Below are 17,464 nucleotides of genomic sequence, written 5' to 3' on the forward strand. Positions count from 1 at the left end.
TCTCCTTCAAGTACTGAGTATATAAACATTTCTCAGATTCTTCCACGGCCTTAAGTCTCCTGGGGGAAACTTGAGGCTCGATACAGGTGTAATAAGTGGTGGGGCTTTAGTAGAGGAGATTCCTGGGCATGCGGCTGCCATGCGGTACAGGGCTGAGGCAGGGCCAGCAGGCAGGAATCATTTGGGTTAGTGATTCTCCCATCCAAGTACTAACCAGGCCCGACTCTGCTTAGCTTCTGAGATCAGATGAGATCAGGTGCATTCAGGGTGGTATGGCTGTAGACTGGGTCAGTGATTCTCAGAACACAGTTCCTGGACTAGCAGCATCAGCATCACCTGGAATGAAATGCAGATTCTCAGGCCTCATGAGAGATAGGTTAAATCTGAAACTCTGGGGTGGGGCCCAGAAAACTGTGTTTTAAGTCCTGCAGGTGACTGTGATGTTCCCTAGACTTTGAGAACTTGGATTTAGGTGAGAGATGGTGCCTGGGCTGGGGAGGAGAGCTTTCAGGATAACCGACAGGCCTTGGCAATGGGTATGGAGGGGTAAAGGTGAGGCCGTGTTGAGGAGGGCTCCGAGATTTGGCTTAGTGAAGTGAAAAGTGTGAAAGTGTTAGTCACTCAATCATGTCTGCTCTTTGTGATCCCACGGCCTGAGGCCCATCAGGCTCCTCCGTCCATGGAATTCTAAAGGCAAGGATACTGGAATGGGTTGTCAAATCTCAAATTGGTGGGCCCCTCTGGTACTTGTTCCCTACCCCCTAACTCCTGCCAGGGGTTCTTCAGCCTCTCCCCACTGTGAGCACTTGCCCCCCACCTTTGGTCCTCTTAATGCCTGTAAGCAATGCTCCCTCTTCACAACAAGTCAGCTCCCGGCCCATCCGTGGTAGCCAGGGCGGTTGCCACAGCAATTGACATCAGCAGTTGGTCCCCAAGGAGCCTGCTGCTGTCCTGCCTGCCTGCAGCGCCTCCATTACCACTTCTGCGACGAGCAGAGGAGATGGCATTGGGGATCCCGCCCTCCTAGGCACCCCTGTTTGAAGACTGGGTGGGACAGGGAAGAGCCAGTGGTAAAGGGGGTGGGGCAAGGGGAGGGTCAGTAGGGAGGCGGGGCCCCTCTTCGGTGGCCTCTTGCCTCCGTGGTGAGCCCCAAGTCCACTCGGCTGCCAGACGGTGGAGGCGGCAGCAGCGGCAGCAGCAGCAGCAGCAAGTGGCCCATGGCGGAGGACGAGCCGAAGCCTTCGCAGCTCAGCATGCCCTTAGTCCTGGACCGGGACCTGACCAAGCAGATGCGGCTGCGCGTGGAGAGCCTGAAACAGCGCGGGCAGAAGCGCCAGGATGGCGAGAAGCTGCTGCGGCCGGCCGAGTCCGTGTACCGCATTGACTTCATCCAGCAGCACAGGCTGCAGTTTGAGCGCTGGGATGTCGTGCTCGACCAGCCGGGCAAGGTCACCATCACGGGCACCTCCCAGAACTGGACGCCCGACCTCACCAACCTCATGACGCGGCAGCTGCTCGACCCCGCGGCCATCTTCTGGCGCAAGGAGGACTCGGAAGCCATGGACTGGAATGAGGCCGATGCCCTGGAGTTCGGGGAGCGCCTGTCCGACCTGGCCAAGATCCGCAAGGTCATGTACTTCCTCATCACCTTCAGCGAGGGCCTCGAGCCCACCAACCTTAAGGCTTCCGTGGTCTTTAACCAGCTTTGATGGCAGCTGCTGGTTGCCACCCCCTCCCCTTGCCCACTTGCCTGCCCCCAGCCCCCCTTCCCCACCCCAGGTGTGTTTGGGGATATTATCTTCTAACTGCTGGCCTGTACTTGGCTTGGAGGGACCTGAGCCTGCATCCTTCCTCCTCTGCTTTCCCTGGTGCTGACGCTCCCCGCTCCCGGGAGGAAGATGCAAACTCTTTGTAGTCTAGAAGCTGAGCCGGCTGCCGCTGCTTCTGCCCTAGACCGTGGTGGCCTGGTCGGGGCCAGTGTGGGAAGACGAGAGGCCATGGGACATTGCCTTCTCTCTGCTCCATCGCTGGGAGAGACTGAGAGAGAGACCAAGATACAGACAGCAACAGGCAGAGAGAGACTCATCTAAAGAACCAGCCATCCGGCTTCCTCCAGAGACAGGGAGGCAGAGACGTCAGAGCAGCCTCCTTGGAGAGTCTGGCAAACAGGCATTTGCTGCCCTCCTGGCCACAAAGTCTTTCCCTGGAGTCCGTGTCCGGAGGTGAACACCCAGCCCGAGAGCCCAGGAAGGTGCTTCTCTGAGTACCTTGTGTGGTCCCACGACACCTTACTCTTAACACATTCGGCCAGGGTGCTGTGGGAACTGATATGGGCATGGGGAGTGACTGGCATGCTGGGGGCTGTGCAGACCAACTCTCGTTCTTCTGAGAATGACTTCAGGAGGGGAGAAGTGAAGGGGAAGTCTGTCTATCCATATGTATACATGTATATCAAGAGGGATCATGCTGTGTTCATTTGGATGTATTCTGTACCTGCCCTGTGAACAAGTCTGACTTTAGATGACCTATCATATAATCACCCAGCTGGTTGCCTGGTGGCCTTTAGCAGGAGCTTGATCAGGGTGACAATGGGGATGAGGTGCTTCTGAGCTGGGAGACTTGGAGGTTCATGCAGTGAAGTGGGGAGCGGTATAGTAAGCAGATATCCCTCTGCCTGGGGAGGCGGGGAAGCTGGATAGAGGAGACCCAGAGTCCTAGAGCTGGAGGCAGTAGCATCTCTGGGGCCTGCTGGGATGTCAGGCTCTTCCTGGGTGACTGTTGGGAGACGGTGAGTGTGTCCTCCCGGAGCGGCATCTTTGGTGGAGTCGAAGGGTGGGGATGGACATGGCCTGGGAGAGCAGTTGTGACAGCTGATGGTCAGAAATGGGCTGGGGTTGGCAGTGTGGTGTGACGATGAAACACTGGCCTCCGAGGTTGCTGGGGGCAACCCACTCACCAGAGAGGGAAACTGAGGCACAGTTGCCAGCAGATTCAGTTCCAGCCCGCAAACCTCACTCCCCTTCACACTACACAGGCCCAGAGTTCTGGCATCAGCCAGGGGCGCCTCAGAAAGTGCCTCCAGGCCGGCCGCCCGCTCCCCCCCACCGACCCCCGTTTGTTTTTTTTTTTTTTTGTCAGGGATGTGCCTGTGACAGTTTGCTCGAGAAGCAGAGCTGTCGAGGGGTTGGAGGGCCCTAGGAACAGAAGCAGCGAGAGATGGAGGGTGAGAGCCAACCCTAGTGATCGGCGCTGCTGGGAGGGCAGGCCCCTCCTTCAGAGGCGGGCGGATGGAAGCAGCTGGAGTAGGACTCTTCATTGGGAGGTTTGACTGTGATGTGAGCAATGGTGCAACCTAACTCAAAGCTCAGGGGTCTATTCCGGGACATGCTAGGATTCCTGCTTGCTCTCTGCTGACTCCGAGACAGCCTGGAGGCCAGACCCCGGCAGATGGCCCAGCCCTTCTGTCTTTGCTTGACCTCTCCCTGCAGCTCTGGGGACCCTCTTGGTGCAGCCTGCTTGTACTCCCACCTGCTACCACGTCTGCCCCGTTCAGGCATGAGTGCCTCTGCTGTGGCCACTGTACGTCCCCAATAAAGCCTGTGTGCCCGCCTCGTGGTGTGCATTCTCTTGTCAGGAGCCACCCCCTCCCTGGGCCCTCTCCACCCCTGCCCTCTCCTCCTGCCGCTGCTTTCAGGGATGAGTCCCTGAGCAGGCAGGTGACCGGCCCAAGATCACATGTCAGGATGGAGTTTGAAACCAGGTGCCCTGACACCCAGCCAGGAACCAACACCCCTGACAGTTTTTTTTCCAGTGGTTCCCAGACCAGCCTCCAGGTGAGGCCTCAGGGAGGCAGAGGGCGCCGAGAGGGGATGGGGGGAAATCACCAAGTCAGGCTCCACCTTGAGTCTCCCTCCCTTGAAGGGTGGCTGGGTAGGGGGCAGACAGGACAGGAGAGTGGCTCAGGGGTAGGTAGGGTCAGGCCTGTGCCCAGGTTTCATCTGGCCTCGGTCACTAATTTGCTGCCTCTCCCCCAGTCTCGGACTTGCTAAAGGGAACAGCCTGCTTCTGTGAAGCCCTTGTATTCCTGCACTGCTGACCGGATAAGGGCACCTGGTTTCAAACTCCATGGTACCTTCCATGTCACCGTGTCGCCTTAGTGCCCCAACTGAGCCCAAGCCTCACTCTGAGTGTTTGGACGGTGACAACAGAAGCCCAGGGAGGAAGCTGCCTGCCCAAAGTCACAGCGGACGTGGGGGGCCGGGAGGGTGTATATGCGAACCAAGCTCTGGATCTGTGGACCTTTGACCCCATGACGCTGGCCCCCTGGAATGGGCAGGGGCAATGCCCCCATCTCACCGGAGGGCTCAGGCCCCAGGCGAGGCTGGTTTCTCCCCAGAAACAAGGTCAGGCCTCTCTTCAGAGGCCACTCTTCGGGTTTTGCTTCAGAACAACCCCCAGTCAGGTCTCGCAGTCCCATCTTTCTCCACCCCAGAGCCCTGCGCAGAGCAGCCACTGCTGCCCTGATTCTCTTCCCCGAGCCCAACGTCCAGCTACAGCCTCCATCCACTCCTGAAGATGCTTCTGGGAGGTGTGTGTGTAGGGGGGAACCGAGAGAGGAAACCAACCATCCCGCTTGCCAAGGGCAGCAGTAAAGGCCAGGTCTGTTCCTGAGGCTGGACTGGGAGGAGGGCAGGGACTGTGAAGTGAGGACGCGCTTTCCGTGGGACCCGTGAGAAAGCCCCAGCAGACCTGCCCTTTCCTGAGCTCGTGCCTCCCGCTGAGCCAGGGTGAGGTGCTGTGAGAAGCTCTGCCTGGCCCTGCCACCAGCCACCACCTCTGCGACCCCAGGAGGCCTTTTTGAGTCTGTTTTCTCATCTGCCGTTCTGTGGGAGCTTGTAATGGTACCTTCCGTGTAGGGTCATCGTGAAGAAGAAATGAGTGAAGTGCTGAGCTTCCTGAGTGGCCCACGGGCTTCCTCTCTGGGTCTGCTCGTTGTAAATACTTTCTCAGTCACTGTAGACACGGGGTCCTCACTTTTCACAGTGATTCTGAGAGGAGAGTGAGAGGAACGTTTAGGAGGAAGAGCGCGCTGCAGAGAGGTGACGTGCGTTGCCTGAGGCAGCACAGAGAGGTGGCGGCTCGGGCAGGGTCCGGGCCTGCTCTGGTTGGGCAGAGTGGTCTTGGTAGAGGGGAGTCTCTTCACGTCACCGGGCTCGGAAGGGCCCAGTGGAGGGGACCTCCCACCCTCACAGTCTAGCCTGGGAGCCCTGCGGGAGGGGGCTGCCCCCGGCTCTCTCTGAGTATCTGGCTGAGCCCACTCTTGTGAACAGGGATCCCCAGCGCCCCCTGCTGTTGTGTCAGTGCCCTGCTGTCTGGGTGCTGAGCCACAGGGCTCTCCTCCCAAGGGGGTAGGGGTGGGGGTTACCCATCTTCCCGGCCTCTTCTTGTCATGGCATCTGAAACTCAGGAGTTTGAGACTCTTGAAATCAGAAGCTGAGAATTGAGAAACTTCAGATGCTCAGAAGAACCAGGGACTCTTCCGTCTTGAAGAGTCGAAGAGGCCTGTGGCTCACCTCACCCAAGTTGGGTAATGAATGCAGGAAAGAAACCCCACTGCAGTCCTGTGACCCACAGCCCCACTGTGGCTGGGGTCTCAGGCAGAAATCTGTGGGATGTTCCCTCTCTGCCACGTGAGCAGATGCACACACGCACGCACACACACTTGCACGGAAGCACACTGATGCACATACTGACTTACACATCACATACATGCTTCTGTGTACACACACATGGGCATTCACTCACTGGCCCAGAGTCCAGCAGGATTTGAACCCAGCCACTTGGGTCTGGGTGGGAGTCCCTCAGGAAAAGCCCCAGTAAGGAAAGGGGTAGGAGTCCAGGTGCCAGGGCACCAAGGGGCACTGGGGCACACCCATCAGTGAGGCTTTGAAGTTTCTGGGTGATTCTGCAGTGGGTGGCTGAATGGGTGTGCATGCAGTCGCTCCAGTAGTTTCTGACTCTTTGTGATCCTATGGACTGTAGCCCCGCTAGGCTCCTCCATCCATGGGATTCTCCAGACAAAAATCCTGGAGTGGGTTGCCGTGCCCTCCTCCAGGGGATCTTCCGACCCAGGGGTCGAACCCATGTCTCTTATGTCTCTTGGATTGGCAGGAGGATTATTTACCACTAGGGCCACCTATGTGTGAGGTTGCTTGCAATCCCACTGAGCTCTTGCCTCACTGCCTTGTCCGCCCAAGGAGATAGCTCAGCTCTGTCAGGCCTTGTTTTTCCCATCTGCCCAGTGGGCTGTTGTCAAGGTTTTCCTTTCTCCTCTTGGGAGGGAGATTGACCAGGTCACCCCAAGGTTGCACACATCATGTACGCCACACACCAGCAGGGATGACCTCTCGTGTGCACAGCCCTCCACAGTTGACGCATCTTAGTGCTCACAAATATTGGAAGGAGGGTAGGTAGATGTGGACTCCTTGGGAGACACAGAGTTAGACAGAACTGAAAGAGTGTTCCAGGGAAGAGAAAGTCAGGGGCTTTTACAGGCAAAAGCCGTAAGATTGTTAAAGGAAGTATTTGTTCTCAAGGGCTAGACTGTCACGAGTTGTTTTAGGGTAAAGGATCCAATGAGTATCTTGAGTTTCTGGAACACTGGGCAGACGTTCTGGATGGCTGCGTTAAAACAAGAAGTGGTCAAAGTTCAGATTCCATGCGGGCAGAGGCAGGCATAAGTCACACTTGCTCAGTGGCCTCCCGGCCCCATTTTAGAGAGCGTTCTTAGGAAAACCAACTCCATTTTCATTTTTCCTTCATACCACTAGCGTGTACAAACTCCCCAGCTGGCCAAGGCCTCTCTGCGGCCAGCACTTACGGATTTTCCTCCTGGAGAGACAGCCAGCTGTGGAGTTGGGCCTAGCCACGTGGGAAGGAGCTTGGAGGAGGGGCTGCCTGAGGCTGCCCAAGGGGAAGGTGGGGTCAGTCAGGAGGCCCCTGCCTGCTGCTGGTCAGCTGCCCCCTGAGGGACGGGGTCTGGGGTGTGGCCAGTAGAGGGAGCCACGTGTTCCAAGCTGAGGTGTCCTGAATCTACACCCTGGAATCTACATCCCAGGGTATAGATTCCTGTGGGGCCTGAGGGAGGCAGTGTTCAGGGGTGAAGCTGAGAGCTGCCTGCAGGGCTTTGAATGCTGGGCCAGGGACCTGGTGTCCATGGCGATGAGCTTTTCAGCTGTAGACACTCTAGAGCAGGGAGACAGCCTAGTGAGCCCTGTGTCCATTGCTCCGTCTCAGCAATTGCTAACTCATGGTTGATCTTTGTTTCCTCTGCAGCCCTCTCTCCCCTAGAGTATTAGTAGCTCAGTTGTGTCTGATTCTTTGTGACCCCATGGACTGTAGCCCGTCAGGCTCCTCTGACCATGGAATTCTCCAGGCAAGAATACTGGAGTGGGTTGCCATTCCCTTCTCCACGAAATCTTCCCAACCCAGATTAAACCCTGGTCTCTTGCATTACAGGCAGATTCTTTACTGTCTGAGCCACCACAACCCTCTCTCCTGAGGCAGCATATCATTTCCTCTGTAAATATTTCTGGATGCATCTCTGAAAGATAATGACTTGTTCGAAGCAAAGCAAAAACCTGTAATCATAATACTGTAACATAGCTGAAATAATTTTACAGTAATTCCTTACCACCATCAAATATCCAGCAAATATTCTGATTTCCAGTTTGTGTCATAAATGGTTGCATGGGTGTTTTACAGTTTGAATCAAATCCAAATAAAGGTCCATTACTTCAATCTGGTGGTTCTCCTTCATCTTTTCATGTTTTTTTTTCCTTGCAATTTATTTGCTAAAGAAATCTCACTTATCCCGTGGGGCTTCGAACCATCTAGATTTTGCAGGCTTTGTTTTCAGGGTGTTGACTAATGTTTGTGCTCTGCATTTCCTGTGAGGTGGGACTTACCTCTGGGGGCATGATAAGGTTCAGGCACAAGGTTTTTGGCACAACTGCTTCGTGAGTGAAGTTCTCTCAGCAGGTACATCACCTCTGGTTGTCTCTTCTGTGACATGGAAACCATCCACATTCCTAAGTGGGGGTTAGAAGCCATGATTGCCTAAATCCATCATTTGTCAGTGGTTGCAAGAGAGTAGGAGGGTGATATTCTTAATTTCTTCCTCTTTTCTTAGCTGGGATTCATCACCAGATAAAGGCCTCCCTCCGGTACTCTTGCCTGGAAAATCCCATGGATGGAGGAGCCTGGTAGGCTGCAGTCCATGGGGTCGCTAGGAGTCCGACACGATGGAGCGACTTCACTTTCACTTTTCACTTTCATGCATTGGAGAAGGAAATGGCAACCCACTCCGGTGTTCTTGCCTGGAGAATCCCAGGGACGGGGGAGCCTGGTGGGCTGTTGTCTATGGGTTCACACAGAGTCGGACACGACTGAAGCGACTTAGCAAAGGCCTCCCTTCATCTTTATAACACTGTTGGTTAATAGTGGTTACTTTATAACACTGTTTGTATAGAAAAGTCGGGATTTTGTTTTCCCCTTCACTTTCCAGTTTCAAAAAGATCAGTTGATTCCTTGCCACCCTCCACTAGTGACTAATTATTTGTTTGTGTTAGTATCATCATGATCTCATGAATTTGAACATATTGGATGTGTTTTCACTCATCACAGTCATTGTCCTTACAGCTGCTCAGCTTGGCCCGTCTATGGCTAGTAGGAGCTTCTTCAGATTGGTCCTGAATATTTTGATTGCCTCCTTGATTTTTTGCATGACCAGATGTGATCTAGAGCAGCAGTCCCCAATCTTTTCGGCACCAGGATCTGTTTCATGGAAGACAATTGTTCCATGGATGGGGTGGAGGGGAGATGGTTACAGGGTGATTCAGGTTCATTACAGCAGGGTTCTCACTCCTGTGAGAATCTAATGCCGCCCCTGATCTGACAGGAGGCGGAGCTCAGGTGGTAATGCAAGCGGTGGATGCTGCCGCGCTTAATCACTGAGTTGTGTCTGACTTTGCGACCCCATGGACTGCAGCCCACCAGCCTGCTCTGTCCATGGAAATTTTCTTCCAAGCAAGAATACTGGAGTAGGTTGCCATTTCATCCTCCAGGGATCTTCCCCACTCAGGGATCGAACCCTCATCTCCTGCATTGCAGGTGGATTCTTTACTGCTGAGCCATCAGGGAGGCCTTCATGAGTGGCTTGTCAATACAGATGGACACGTCTCTCGCTGGCCTGCCACTCCTGATGTGTGGCCCGGTTCTCAATAGGCCGTGGCACTGGTCCATGTTCAGGGAGTCAGGAACCCCTGGTCTAGTGGGTGTTTGGTTTGTGTGCCCGTGGCAGCTCACCTTCCTCTCATTCGGTACCCTGGCTGGCAGAGGGAGGGGCTGGAGGGTGAGAAGACTGGCCTGGGGGTCAAGGGCTGTGATGTGGGAAGGAAATTGAAGCCCACCGGGATCCCTGACATCACAGGCCCTGGAGCCTCATTAGCTGCCTCTTGAGTCACAGAGAGTTCAGAGTCAAGCCCTGGGTTTGCCTAATGATCCTCTTGTGGCCCCAGCAGTACCTCTCAGCTCCTGTGAGAGGTCCTCTTCCTACCTCCTCCAACCCCATCCCATGCAGTCCAGAGCTTTCAGAGTTGGGGGGAGTGGAGGAGGGTGCAGCGGCCAGGCCAGTGTTCTCAGCTTATGGCTCCCCATTGCTCTGGGCCCCTGCATGGACCCATTTATGGTACACTTTTCTGTCCTGAAATCAAGTGTGGGGAAGCGTGCCAGGGATCAGGACAGAGGCCAGCCTGGGAGTTTTCATTGAGAAGGGACTCAGAAGTGACTGCAAAGGGACCAGCTCGTCTCGAGTCCGTGCTGGGTTCTAGATGCTGTGTCAGGCTCCGGAGCCCTGAGTGTGAATCCTGCCTGTGTCTGTGGGTGGCCTCTGCCTGCGACTTCCTGCCCCTGCCTCTGAAGACAGCTCCAGTGTTCTGGGCACTGTGGCCCTTGGCAGGGCTCCATTGGTGCCTGGGGCACCTCTTACTGTGCTTAGCATTTTCATTTTCTTGGTCTCGAGTGTCCCACTAGGGAGTGTTTCTCTTTGCCAACATCCCTGTTGATGGTAAGAGGCGTGTAAACAAAAGCATCCTTAACGAGGGAGGCGGTTGGGAATAGATTTTGGACTCCATCTCTGTGTTCAGGCTGGTCTGTGTCTTGGGGTTTATAGCCTCCCGATACATCTTGGGTTTCTCAGCCCCGATGCCTGCATTCCCAACCCCATACCTGGGAGTGATTTTCTTCTAGAAGGAACTTCTTATTGTCTTGATGGGGTTTGGCTCTTCTGCGTCCTGTGTCCAGAAGGGCCAGCAGATCCCCTTGACTCGGCAGGGTGAAGTTTTTCCCTGCCTTCCACTTCCTGCTGCCCCAGGTTGCCTCTGTCTGCGTCTGCTTAGGAGGAGTCAGCTCTCAGGACAGCTGCTCAGAAGCTGCTGCTGGTCCTCCAGGATCAGCCCCCACCTCTGTCTTTTCTCCATGGCCCACCACGTACTCTGTCAGCCTCAGCACTTGCCTGCATGCCTGCCTTTCCTTCCAGACTGGGAGCCTGCCAAGGGCAGGGACCATGTCTGAATCACCTGGGTCCTTGGTGCCAGCATGCCTCTGGGTGCAGAGTGGTGCACGCTGAGACAGAACTCAGTATTTGGAAACAGACAGAGCTAGGTTGAATCCTGGCTTAAAACCCAGGTCTGCCTGCCTCCAAGGAATGTGTGTATTTTCTAGTTATGTGACCCCAGACAAGTTGCTTCTCCTCTCTGAGCCTTGATTTTCTCATCTGTAAAGTAAGGATGGTTATAATAGTAATCTGTTCATGGGGGTGGTTGTGTGAATTAAACTGAGATACTCGGTGGTGGTCAGAGACTTGGTAAACTCCATGGATTATTTATGGAGTTCTAAGATGCTACATAAATAATATTATTAAGAGTCCCAGTGAATGCCTTTGGACTTAGACATTCAGTTACCGCGTTTATTGGGCTTCCCTTGTGGCTCACCTGGTAAAGAATCCACCTGCAATGCAGGAGACCTGGGTTCGGTCCCTGAGTTGGGAAGATCCCCTGGAGAAGGGAAAGGCTACCCACTCCAGTATTCTGGCTGGGAGAATTCCATGGACTGTATAGTCCAGGGTGTCGCAAAGAGTCGGACACGACTGAACGACTTTCACTTCACCACGTTTATTAAGGACCCTCTCTGGACCAGGTGCTGGGTGGATAGCAGTGACCAAGATTGACGTGTCTCTGCCTGACTGACTAAGATAGGTGACATTCCAGTGACAGTATCAGCGCTGAACACAACACACACTTGTGTAATTATAACTGGGGAAAGTGTCTCAGAGGAGAAGTGCCAGGGGCCATGAGATGGATAGACAGGTGTGCTGGCCTAGTCTGAAGAGTCAAGGAGGGCTTCCTGGAGGAGGAGGGTAGGCCCTAAAGGACCAGTGAGAGTCAGCTGGAGGAAGAGCACATGCAGAGTTTCTAAGCAAAGCCTGGAGCAGGCACAGCGGGTGGGGACTGGGGTGGATGAGGGCAGAGAAATGAGCCTGGGGAGGTGGGGTAGGGACAGAGCACATGAAGGGTTTGGACCTTATTTTCCAGGGAAGTGACCTGATCAGACAGCTCTCTCTGCTGCCCTGCGGTGCAGGGGTGGGTGTGGCTACTGATGCTGTTACCCTGCCCTCGAGGGATGGAGAGGAGGAGACGGATTTTCAAAGAATGTGGGTGCTCAGATTGGATGGAGAAAGGGAAAGAGGGGAGGCTGGTGTGACTGCCGGCTTCTGGCTCGGGCAGGATGCAAGGAGGGAGTTTCTGGTGGTACCACTGACCAGGCAGGACTGAGATGAATGTGCTGTATTTCTGAGGGGAGGATGCAGATGGGAGGGAGGGGGAAGCTCATAAAATCTTAGTATGACAGGGCCTCAGGGAGCCTCCAGCCCCTGCAAGCATGGGGACACAGAGGCCCGGAGATAAGAAGGACTCGGCATTGGTTCATGGCAGCCATGGGGAGTGAACACAGTATTCCTTTCCATTTGATTCCCACTTCCTCAGGAAGCTGGCTCTGACCCTCACTGTGTCCCCATCATGCCTCTCTCCCGATCCAGGTCATCCCAGACTGGAAGGAGCAGGAGTGGGATCCCGAGAAGCCCAACGCCTATGCAGGCATCTTCCACTTCCACTTCTGGCGCTTCGGGGAGTGGGTGGATGTGGTCATCGATGACCGGCTGCCCACGGTCAACAACCAGCTCATCTACTGCCACTCCAGCTCCCGCAATGAGTTCTGGTGTGCCCTGGTGGAGAAGGCCTACGCCAAGTAGGTGCCAATGGGGGTGGGTGGGCAGCCAGGCTGGGGTGGCGCTGTTCTTGGGCTCTGGGGGTCTTCATCTCGCTGCAGCCACACACACACAGAGGTGAGGGGCAGGTGCAGACACAGCAAGTACAGAGCCCGGTACCCAGAGCACAGCCAGCTGAACCTTCGCCAGGTGCGGTGGAGGCCCGGACTGAAGGGCCCCTGGGCACCTCGTGTTAGGTCCTCATATAGTTACTTGCTCCTACCTGGAAAGACGGAGGCCCAGGCAGGTGTCCTGCAGGTAGTGGGGGGCAGAGCCAGCAGCTCCATTTCGGTCGATGGTTCGTTTCCAAAGATCCGAGTTGCCAAGTCCTCCTTGGAGGCCTTGTTGGGGCTGTGCTGTCTCCAAGCCAGGCTGGTCAAGGAGGTTGGGCCAAACCCCTGCTCCCTGGGCCTCCCCTTCCTCCACCCATCGGTCTGTCTACCAGACTGTCCAGCCATTCGAGCTTTGCTGAACCCTCCTTCTGCTCTGTCCCAGGCCCTGTGTTGCCAGCATGGGCTTGAGCAAAGGTTTGCTGAGCTGTGGAAGGCTTTGGGGCGGAGTGACCTGCCCAGGCCCTGCAGGACAGGTGCAGGCCTGGGGCAGGATGGGCAGCAGAGTCAGAGACCAGTTGCTGGCTCTGGAACCAGGAGCCTCTCCCTGGTTCCTCCTTCCAGACACATTTGTCCCTCTCCTGGGACACACACAGTGTGTGTGTGTGTGTGTGTGTGTGTGTAAATGTAAAGGGAAAAACCAAAAACTGCATCATCAAAAACAAACACATTAAGGAAGCGTCCATTTTTAATCTTAAGAAAGCAAGCCCGCCCCCTGGTGGTCACCAGGTTCCTAGGTGCAAGCTCCTCTCCTCCCATTCTGGGAGACGCACTCAGTGACTTGGTAGGCTTGCGCTTTTTTTTTTTTTTTTAAATAAAAGTTTTATTATTTTTTTAAAAGATTTTATTATTTTAAAAAACTGTCCAACATAGAATATTTATCATTTTGACCGTGTATGAATGTAGAGTTCAGTGGCATCAGTTAGTCACAATGCTTTGTGCCCATCGTCACTGTCTGTAGCCAGTATAGATGGTGATGGCTTTTCATCGTCCTCAACATAAACTCTGTTACCCACTACACAATAACTCCCTTTTTATCCCTTCTCCCAACCTTGGGAACCTCCATTCTGCTTTTTTTCTCAATGAATTTTCCTATTCCAGGTAGCTCATATAAGTGGAATACTTGTCCTCCTATGTCTGCCTTATTTCAATTAGCATAATGTTTTCTGGGTCCATCTGTGTTGTAGCATATATCTAAACTCTGCTCCTCTCTATGGCTGAGCAGTATGCTGTCGTATGTGTGTGCTACGTTTTGTTTATCTGTTTGTCTGTTGATAGACACTTGAGTTGTCTCCACATGCTTAGTATTATGAATAGTGTTGCTATGAACACTGGTGTGCAAATATCTGTTCGAGTGTTTGCTTTCAGGTCTATGTAATATGTATTGGGTTGGCCAAAAAGCTCATTTGGGTTTTTTCAGTAAGATGTTATAGAAAAACCTGAAAGATCTTTTCGGCCAATCCAGTATCTAGACGTGAATTCCTGAGTCATATTGTAGTTCTGTGTTTACATTAAAAAAAAAATTTTGCAGAGTATTTTTATTTATTTGTTCATTAATTTTAGTTGTGCCATGCAGCATGCAGGCTCTTAGTTCCCTGACCAGGGGTTGAACCCATGCCCCCCGCATTGGGAGCTGAAGTCTTACCCACTGGACCACCAGGAAAGTCCCTGTGTTTACACTTTTGAGTAACTGCCAATTTGTTTTCCACAGAGGGCTGTACAATTTATGCTTGCTTGTTTTCTTTTTAAAGTTTGTTTACTTTTTAAATTATAAAATGAATATGTATCTGTTACAGCAAATCCAGAAAATACAGAAAGCCATGCAGAGGATAATAAAACTCTCCCATGGTCTTCCTACATGGTCTCCTAGGCCGCTGCTCTCCCCTTTCCAGTTCTGGGCCATCTGGATTAATAAATGAGGCAGCTCCTCTGCTCGGGACAGCATGACATTGCCCCCTCAAGGCCTGCCCCCTCTGCATGTCTCCATTTCCTCCCTTCCCTCTCCCCACACCCTCCTCCACCACTGGCAGCTCATCTAAAATCTTTGATGCCTCTTTGGTTTGTTGGTTACCTCTGCTGGTCTTCTGTGGGTATATGAAAGGACGTTTTGCCATATATCCCATTTTGCTTCTCACATTCACATTCAGTATTCTGCCTTTAAGACCTTGACCCTAAAGGAGCCACAGGTGTGTCTCTAGCATCTGACATGTTGCCCATGTGGTATTGTGCTCAGTTGCTCAGTCGTGTCCAGTTCTTTGCAACCCCAGGGACAGTAGCTCGCCAGGCTCCTCTGTCCATTCTCCAGGCAAAGATACCAGAGTGGGTTGCCATTTCCTACTCCAGGAGATCTTCTTGACTCCGGGGATAGAACTTGGCATCTCATATATTGGCAGACAGATTCTTTCTACTGCGCCACCTGGAGCAGATGCTTAATTTTTTAGAAATGAATTATTGTATACGTTTTAGACATAATTGGAATCTGACTGTATTGTTTTTTCAAATGTTACAAGAAAGCACTAGCATTTTCCCTGCAGTAAGAATTCCTTTAGCATTTTGCTCAATGGCTGCTTAATGTTCCAGAGTTGAGATGCAGCATTAGCTTTTAAAATCAATTCCCTGTTGTTAGACATTTAGATGATTTCCAGTTTTACATTGTTATTAATAATGTTAGTCATCCAGAAATGATATGTCAAAAGACATATGAACTTTTAACAATTTTGAAAAGAATTGCTGGATTTCTAGACAGCCTGTTTTTGAAGATGAGGCTGTGAAGGCAAAGGGGAATTTGAGTGACAAAATGGTATGGTTCATGGGATGGATGTTGGCCTCAGAGCTGGAGACCTGAGTTTTGGTATTGGCTCTGCTGTGACCTGCTGTGTGACCTTAGTTGTTCTCTTGACCTCTCTGAGTCTCAGAAATCTCCCCTATAAGGCTGAGGAATGTGAGCTAGGAGTTCTTTCCACATTGCTTCCAGGCTGGCAGGCTGTTACCAGGCCCTGGATGGAGGCAACACAGCGGATGCGTTGGTGGACTTCACAGGTGGGGTTTCTGAGCCCATTGACTTGACTGAGGGTGACTTTGCCAATGACGAGGCCAAGAGGAACCAGCTCTTTGAGCGTGTGCTGAAAGTGCACAGCCGGGGAGGCCTCATCAGCGCCTCCATCAAGGTGAGCACACAGAAGCAAGCCCCAGAGGATACCCCCACAACCCTTCATCGACCTGATTGGGGTGGGGGGTGACTATGGCTTCCCAGGCAGAACCTCTACCCAGGTTGGCTTATAAATCAGACCCTCAGCCTCATGGGCGGAGGGGAGCAGTTAGAGGGTGCAGCCCCTCCCCAGGGCTGGACAGCACAAGCCTCAGGCCCCCCCTGCCCTAAGGCCTTGTCCACACTGTTCAACCAGCACCCCCATTCTGGCCCTCTCGTATTGGAGAGATGGGTGTCTGTACACTTGAGAGTCCCTCAGCCAAGCTTTGAAACAAGCCATGAGGCAGCTGGAAGAGGCGAGGGAGCCCTTTCCGCCTGCTGGCACAGGCCCGGGAGCTGCGAGAGGATCATCTTATTTCACTGACTGCTCATATTTTGGGTGGGAAAGCGGGGACTCAAGCAGAATTTGAACCCATGTTTGGCTGACCAGGTGGTGTATTGATAAAATGACCATCTGGAAAATTAAAAAGCCCTGATTGGCTGACTTCTGTGGTGTAAATACTCCCACCATGGTTGATGTCGAGCCAGGTTGCAGAATTGCATCAGTGCTAGTGGACTCCAGCACAGCTGTGGACTGACCCCACTGCAGGCCCCAGGCTTTGTAAAGGGCTGTGAATGCCAGGTCAGTCCCTAACCGCAGAGGAAGGTCGTCGGGGCTGCCATTCCCGCCCCGTCCTGTAGGGGGCGGTGTGCCCCCTGCTCCCGCTGGAGCCCGACAGGCCCCGCCTCTGAGCTGCTGTGTCCCACAGGCAGTGACAGCGGCAGACATGGAGGCCCGGCTGGCGTGTGGCCTGGTGAAGGGCCACGCGTATGCCATCACGGATGTGCGCAAGGTGCGCCTGGGCCACGGCCTGCTGGCCTTCTTCAAGTCGGAGAAGCTGGACATGATCCGCCTGCGCAACCCCTGGGGCGAGCGGGAGTGGAACGGGCCCTGGAGTGACACGTGAGGCCCGGGGTGCGGAGTGGGTGGGGCGGTGGGAGGGGACGCACAGGGCAGGCCCCAGGTGGGTGGGCCGAGGGCCGGGGGCTTGGGCAAGGTCAGGGTGGGCCTCCTGGAGGAGGTGGCACCAGGGCTGGGGCCTTGAAGGATTTGGGGGAAGATGACATTAGGAGAAGACTGTCTTTGGAGGGGGGCTGGGGGTGGATTCAGTGTGGGTGGAGGTCTGGAGGTGGGGAGGAGCTGATTCCTTAGGGGATGTAGAGACCCCTCTGGTGCAACAGTGAGGAAAGCAGGAAGGGAGGCCCCCAGGGGCAGGAATGGGAGTGACTGCCCTGTGCTTGGCTTATGGCCCTGGTGAGGCCAGGAGAGGAGTGGAGCCCAGACCCCCGCTGAAGGAGCTCCCTTCATTGAGAGTCAGCTCCCCCTTCTCCCTGAGCCTGAAGCTTGGCTCCCAGACCTCCCAGGTCCTGGCAGCCCACAGTTACCTGCAAGAGTGGGCAGAGAAGGCTTCTTGAAGAGGGACTGGGCATGGCCCTGTGCCCCCGACCATCCACACTGATGGAAGCCTATTGCTGAGCCATCCCTCTTGCCTCCTGTCCCTTGCCAAGGAGGCTCTGCTGGGGTTCCTCCTCTGATCCTCTCCACTCTTGCCTCCCTGTACTCACATCCCAGCTCAGAGGAGTGGCAGAAGGTGAGCAAGAGTGAGCGGGAGAAGTTGGGTGTGACCGTACAGGATGACGGCGAGTTCTGGTGAGTGTGCCCTTGCCCAGGGTAGGTGTCCAGGGTTGAGAGGGGACCCTCCTGTGTGCCAGGCAGGGAGCGCT

The 17,464-nt window shown here is 54.0% G+C and overlaps 2 protein-coding genes across 3 annotated transcripts in view; both read left to right on the top strand.

Moving 5' to 3' along the window:
- CAPN5 (calpain 5) overlaps nt 1-17,464 on the top strand; it is a 56,571-nt gene that overhangs the window by 29,697 nt on the left and 9,410 nt on the right. For both annotated transcript variants that reach the window (XM_069553829.1, XM_069553830.1), the window contains exons 4-7: nt 12,155-12,363; nt 15,467-15,659; nt 16,450-16,643; nt 17,313-17,390. In XM_069553829.1, the coding sequence (XP_069409930.1) occupies nt 12,155-12,363; nt 15,467-15,659; nt 16,450-16,643; nt 17,313-17,390 (674 nt within the window). The remainder of the gene's footprint in view (nt 1-12,154; nt 12,364-15,466; nt 15,660-16,449; nt 16,644-17,312; nt 17,391-17,464) is intronic.
- OMP (olfactory marker protein) lies at nt 11-3,609 on the top strand. The gene has a single exon (XM_069553831.1). The coding sequence runs from the start codon at nt 1,218-1,220 to the stop codon at nt 1,707-1,709; it is 492 nt and encodes a 163-aa protein (XP_069409932.1). The 5' UTR covers nt 11-1,217; the 3' UTR covers nt 1,710-3,609.

Source organism: Ovis canadensis, chromosome 15, assembly GCF_042477335.2.
Source record: "Ovis canadensis isolate MfBH-ARS-UI-01 breed Bighorn chromosome 15, ARS-UI_OviCan_v2, whole genome shotgun sequence".
Lineage (NCBI taxonomy): Eukaryota > Metazoa > Chordata > Mammalia > Artiodactyla > Bovidae > Ovis > Ovis canadensis.